Genomic DNA, 6,222 nt, shown 5'->3' with positions numbered 1-6,222 from the left:
CCCCTTCATGGGCCAAGCCTGGGCACCAGCAGTGGGAGGGTAAACCATGGCCTTGGAGCATGTGTGGTGACCCCAGCTAAGCAGCAGCATGTAGTGTCTCTCCTGCACGTCTTCCACCAGGCAAATATGCTCCTCCTGGTCCCAGCAGCCAGGCCAGTGCCCAATTTCCTGATGTCGGATGGTGGCACGCCATGGCCTTGGGGAGAACAGGGGTCTACTGTTTGTCTGAAAGGGGAAAGAGCTTGCACAGGGCATCTGTGCTGGGGTCCTGCGGTGCAAGCAGCCCTTGCAGGCACTGGCACCCTGTGCTCTGCAGGAAAGCTCGATCCCAGGAGGGCCGGTGACTGAGGACGGCGATGACATGTGGGTGGCAGCTATACGTGGCCCCCTTTGGAGAGATAAGCGATCAGCGCTACCACCACCCCAACGTACACTCCTGTGCCGATAGTGATGGAGAGTGCGGCGAGGAAGAGGGCTCGTCGGGAAGCTGAACTGGCCAGGTGGAAATCTCCTTTGGAGACAGCCTTGCTGGTCTGGAAGGAGAAGAAACACTTGTTGCTCACAGCTGTGCCAACCTGGACTTTTAGTCTGCATGCAGTAGCTTCACTGCTGAGTCGGTCGCCCTCCCCTGAGCACTGTGTCCCATGAATGCTGGGGTTGGACAGCAAGGTGTCTGTTGGTCTGGGAGGGCTCAGCACAGCAGTGCCACCTACACACATTTCCCTGTGGATTTTGCTTCTAAGGGAAGCATGGGCTTTGGCCCTTTGCAAACCCCAGCCATCTGGGCAGTCAGCCAGAGCTGCAAGTGGGTGGCTTGACCCTTGTAAGCCCAGGCAAATGGTCTGTGCACAGGGGGGATGGCTGCGTGGTACAAATATACCCCATATAGACACATAACGAGTACTGCCTGGTCTCAGGAGCTGACTGCCTGTGCTGCCGCTTGAGTTTGCCTGCATGGAGTTTTCAGCTGAAGCCTATTTGCCATAGAAGGGTTGATGGAGCCAGCGATGGAGGCAGATGTGGGTGTTGGTTCTCTGGGCTGGACACTTTCAGTTTCCATGAGTGCTTTGGACACATTCAGAGTTACCCTTAGTATTCAAGTTGCTATGTGGACATCAATGCACACACTGTGCACCCACTGTGCACAGACACTGAATAAAGAGATGGTTCTTACATCAGTGAGTGAACAAAAGTGGTAGTTATAGCAAATGGAGCTAAATATAAATAGTACCAATTACATCATCACGTGGAGAGTACACCGTGCTACTCTGTACCACGTGGAAAAATGTGAAATCAGCCACTCCTCAAGGTCCTAATCAGTGAAATCTTCCCCTGCCTCTTACTGCCTCTGTGCCGGGTACTCATGTTATATATTTTTTTCATTTCTGTTTCTATCCTCTTGTTTTAACTTCTTAATGCCTCCCCCCTATCTATTCTTGGCACAGCAGCATCTGTGCAGACGTGGAGTAAATTCCCTGGCTCTGCATGAATTATTCTGGGTCAACAGCAATGTGAGCCCTGGCTCTGGGCTGAGCCCTGGCTCTGAGCTAAGCCCTCGAGAAGGCAGCAGCTCCTCTAAGCTGGTGCATCCCAAGGGCCACCACCCTCTCCCACCTCTGTCAGTCTGGTGTTGGCTCACCCAGCTTAGCCAATGCATGTCAGAAACTAGTGTAGCGGAGGAGCTGCAGTGTGATATGGAGAGCAGGCTCCCCTCTGTGTCCAGCCTCCAGTGCAGCCTGACTCCCGGGGCATGAGCTGCCTTGGACTGGGTCATGATGAAGGACCTCCACACCACTGGAGAATGGGAGGGCAAGTGGGCAAATGCCCTTTTCCTGAGCCCAGCCAGAGGGTGAGAAACTGGGCAAGGGGCCAAAGGGACCCCCAGTTCCCTAAATAACACCCAAAAGACAAACCTAACTTCCAGTAACTCACACAAGAGCTGGAGGACTTGCAACCTTAGAGCTGTGCTGAAGACATCCAGAAGCCGGGAGCACCCTTTGTCTCAGGCCTCAGGGGTCTGGGAATGGCACAGAGATGAGACTCAGAGCCAGATAGCTGCCCAGTCCCCTCTGAGGGCTGCTATGGCTTGCAGGGCCCTTGCTCCAGCACTCTGTGCATGCAGACAAGCAAAGGGATCTCTTACCCCTTGGGAGAAGTAGAAGGCAGCGATCCCCAGGGGCCAGAAGCAGCACAGCATGGAGAAAAGGGCCAAGCCCAGGTGGTCCCGGGGGGGAAGCATCAGGAAATGATCCTCACTTTCGCTGTCGCTGGAGGAGTCACTCTGAAAAACCAGATGGATTCAGCCTATGCCCACCTCCCCTGCAGGCTGTGTCTCAGCCCCCCTCCTCCCAGCTCCTGCTCTCTTCTGGCCCCATCACATATTCTCACACTTTTCCCACCTACAAATTCAAGGAGTGGCTTTCAAAAATATTTTAGCCTCCTCAGCCCAGCTTGATGAGAAAAAATGTAGCTCAGCAAATTCAGGAGCATAGTGGATTCTCGGCTCCCTGCCAGAGCAAATGCTGAGCTCACTTGCTGGGGGTCTGGGATTTCCCTGGGAGATAGATAGTCTTAAAATGAAATATCTCAAGCTTTGGCGGAACTGGCTGCTTGTCAGCTTAAACAAACTTAAACAAAGTGCCTTATCCCCATTAGGGACTAGGAGATCAATATCCTACTAAACCAATTTAGTGAGTGAGGGAAGGCGGTTGATTTGGAGCCTCCATCACAGGGGTGAGATGTCCTGTCCCCTTAGCCAGTGCATTGGTCAGGGCAGCTGCAGGCAGCCCTCCTGCATTTGAGCAGAGGGAGGCCAGCCTGGAAGTGATGCGTCTGGGTGGGGAAGGCACGCAAAGGTGGGGACATCCCTGCTGCCACCATCACTTAAAACAGCAGAGCTGTGTTGGGTCATCAGACATCTGTTCCAGCAGGCCCTGGGGACCTGCTCCCGCCTCTCAAGGTCCTGGATGATATTCTCAGCCTCTGCACCACCACTGGAGCCGTGGTGGGGCACAGAATGCAGCACATGGCTGCTTTCTCAGCTCTCCTTCTTCCTTTGCAAGATTCATCTTCTATTTATCTATAAAGCTTTCTTTTGGCAGATGCCATCAGGCATGTTTGTTTTGCTTTTATGCAAGGATTGCTATTTCCCATTAATTTGAATGCCATGGCGGTGCTTTGTCAAAGGATCCCCATAACCCAGGGGTCCTGCAGAACCAGCATCATCTCCCGCTCGCACCCAGGGAGCATGCAGCCAGGCTGCCTCAGGGAAGCTCACCTCCTCCTGCGGTCTGTGGCAAGGAAAAGAGGGCAGAAATTATAAGGAGGGAGAAGAAATACTGGGTGCACAGGGAGAGACTGGTGAGGCAGGAGATAGTAGGGTCTGGGGGGAAGCTCTGGGGAAAGAGGGAGAATGAATAGCTAAGAATTTGGGCCAATGGGCAGAGTTACCAGAGGAGTTTGATGCCATCCCATTTGAAAAATCTTACCTCATACTCCTGGAGCTCCTCTTCCTCCACCTCATAGGACACAGTTTGGATGCGAATGTCGCGCTCTACAAGGCAAGACCCTTGTGCCTCGTGCCCGTCGGGACCCTCTGATGGAGACTCTTTGCTTTCCATAAAGGTGGTCTCGCAGTTTTCTGACTTGCTGTCCTTGGTCTTGAGAGTGGTCTCATCCTTCACAAGGATGAAATTTGGGCCATACAAGGCTTCAACGGCCAGCTGCAGGGAACTGGCATCCAGCAGCTGGTGAGTCCTGGCACTGCCAGTGTTTTGGAAGATGTAGGAATACAGTTTCCCTTGGCAGCGGTGACTGGGATAGTCCTGGCTGTGATGCTGGTGGTAAGAATAGCTGCTGTGGAGATGCCCATTGGCCTTGGCCAAGAGCGGGTTTTGGAGCTCGCGCACACTCTCCATGCTGCTGATGGTGGGGGGGAGAGATCCTGCAGAAGCAGAGAGAGTGGGAGGGAGGAGGCTGTTATTTCAGCAAGACAAGGGAGCAGAAAAGCCTCTTGCCCATGTGGAGCTGATGTCAAGACGAGACTGTTGGGAACAGAAAGATTTGGCAATGCTGGAGAAAACAAGAGCCCTTCCCCCACTCCATGGTTTGAACACTATCTCGGCAAACTGAGCATCTCTTCATCTCTCCCCAGCTGGTAGTAAGATAAGGATGCAGCCCTGCAACAAAATGATTTGATTCAGCCTGGATTAAGACAAGGATTTGCTGTATCTATAGTGCATCTTGAGATGGCCACATGCAGCCTGACAGGAAAGGACCTACCGCATCTCTTCTGCTGGTTCATAATGTGTGCTGCGACAAAGCAGAAGAGCCAGCACAGAAGTAGATAAGATGCTGACAGCCACTTGAGGGGCTTCCCTGACTTCCTAAAGTGGAGGCCCACACAGTGAATTACAGCCTTTCAGGCATTACAGATGCACCTAATGGTTTTCAGGTGCCAGGGAGGTTTCCTAGGGCTCTTCCAAGGCTGGGCTGGGATGGGATGAGAGTAGCTGGCCATCAAAGGAAGCTGGGAGGCTGCTGTGAGGGCATGGAGGTGATGTGTAGGGTGGAGTGGGAAGTGTTGGATGCTCAGCCAGCTGCGTGAAGGAATGGAGGCATGCGGAGGTTAAAGGGGAGATCGCATAGAGCAATTTAAATAAATGACTCACCACATTCTCCCCTTTCTTAAACCAACTGCACCACCAGGTACAGCTGGCAGCTGTGCAGCCCTGGCTCTGGGCCACCGGCTTCAGAAAATGCCGAGTCCAAACAGGATCCTCAGCTACAAATGTCAACATGGGTTTCTTCCTCAGGAAAATTCACCTCCCTCCCCCTTCTTCCATTTCAGAGTGCTGAAACCTTGTGCTGATTTTTTATTTTTTCATGAAAATTTCCAAGATTAAATATTTCGACACCTTTTCTTCAGAGGAGCGTTTGCTATTTTGGCTTCCCTACCCACCTTGGCACAAAGAAAGCGTGTAGTGAAATATCAGCGTTCCCCAGGAGAGAGAAACAATTACTTTGTGCTCTTCAATCCCAAGCCCCATGTTTTAGAGGCACTCTCTATCACATTCCCAGCTCCTCAACCGTGCCACCTTATTGTCTTGCAACCCCAAATGTTCCTGTCCTCCTTAGAGACCTCCACTGCTGCCTGCTCTGCAGCATGCTGTGTAGCAGAGACACGCTGACACCTGCTACAGGGTTTCTTGAGGTGCATGAGGCTTTCTGAAAGAAAACACATCACCTTGGGTTTAAATCTGTCCTCAAGAAGAAAATATAAATAAAGAAGTTGGAGTTGAAGACTCCAGAGAGTGAAAAGCCCAAGTGGTCTTATCCCCTTGGCCAAACTCTGTCATACTGCACAGCTTTGAGTGCTATTCCTGGTTTTAAATGGCCCTGTTGATGGGCTTTGTTCTGGCAGCAGTTGCCACATTTTGGAAAGCTGTTCAGGAAAATGGAGCCATTCAAAAGCACTCCTGCAGTGCTAAAACTCTGTGTGTTTTGGTGAATGCCCTCCACTTCTCCCTCTTCAAAACCATTCTCTGCTTTCTGCAGTCTCCCACCTTACTAATAAAGCCTGTAACGGCTCATACAGCAGATGGCCGTTAACTATTTTCAAAATATTTAAGGGAGATGCATATTTGTAGCACAGACGGTTTTATTTCCTGCACAGACCCACAGAAGCACAAAGCTTCAACTTGGTTTTCAGGGAAGGAAAGCATGAATCTCTTCTTTGCTTACATCAACATGCAAATTAGATTTCCAATCAAATACCTCACTTTTTAACAAAACAGTGAGGAGAGACCAGTCAGTGAGTGTCATTTGAGAGCAGCAGCCAAAGCAGAAGTAGAAGCCAAGCTCTAGCAAGAGAAAGTTGATAGTCTTGGTAAGGCATCCACGCCTCACCTCAAGAAATGTTTCTGGCAGCAAGCTAGGGTAGGGAGGGATGGGATCTTGCTGGGAGGTGCCGGAGGTGCTGAGAAATGCCAGCAGGTGGGCTGTGGACAGGCTGCCTGACGCTGGGAAGTGTGTGTCTGTGCAGCTGGACTGCTGCTGGACATGGGGTCTGCTGACTTTGGGCATTCAGAAGGATGCTGAAGGGGCCGGCTGATGGGAGGTGGCTGGCTGACCTGGGCTGGGGGGAAGAGGCAGAGAGGGCTTGCAGGTCACAAATATCCCAGGGTGAACATACCTCAGAAATGTAACAGCACAGGTAGCAAA

General features: G+C 51.7%; 1 protein-coding gene across 1 annotated transcript; it reads right to left on the bottom strand.

The window, feature by feature from the left end:
- Window positions 1–374: 374 nt before the first annotated feature.
- On the bottom strand, window positions 375–3,917 carry SYNDIG1L (synapse differentiation inducing 1 like; the record flags this gene model as incomplete). Its single annotated transcript, XM_082058559.1, has 3 exons — window positions 375–533; window positions 2,144–2,281; window positions 3,489–3,917. 3 exons carry the CDS (start codon window positions 3,915–3,917, stop codon window positions 375–377), a joined length of 726 nt encoding a protein of 241 aa, XP_081914685.1.
- Between the last annotated feature and the right edge of the window lie 2,305 nt (window positions 3,918–6,222).

The sequence above is a fragment of the Streptopelia decaocto genome, assembly GCF_964273445.1.
Source record: "Streptopelia decaocto genome assembly, chromosome: 7".
Taxonomy (NCBI): domain Eukaryota; kingdom Metazoa; phylum Chordata; class Aves; order Columbiformes; family Columbidae; genus Streptopelia; species Streptopelia decaocto.
This window is presented reverse-complemented; position numbering and strand designations above follow the sequence as displayed.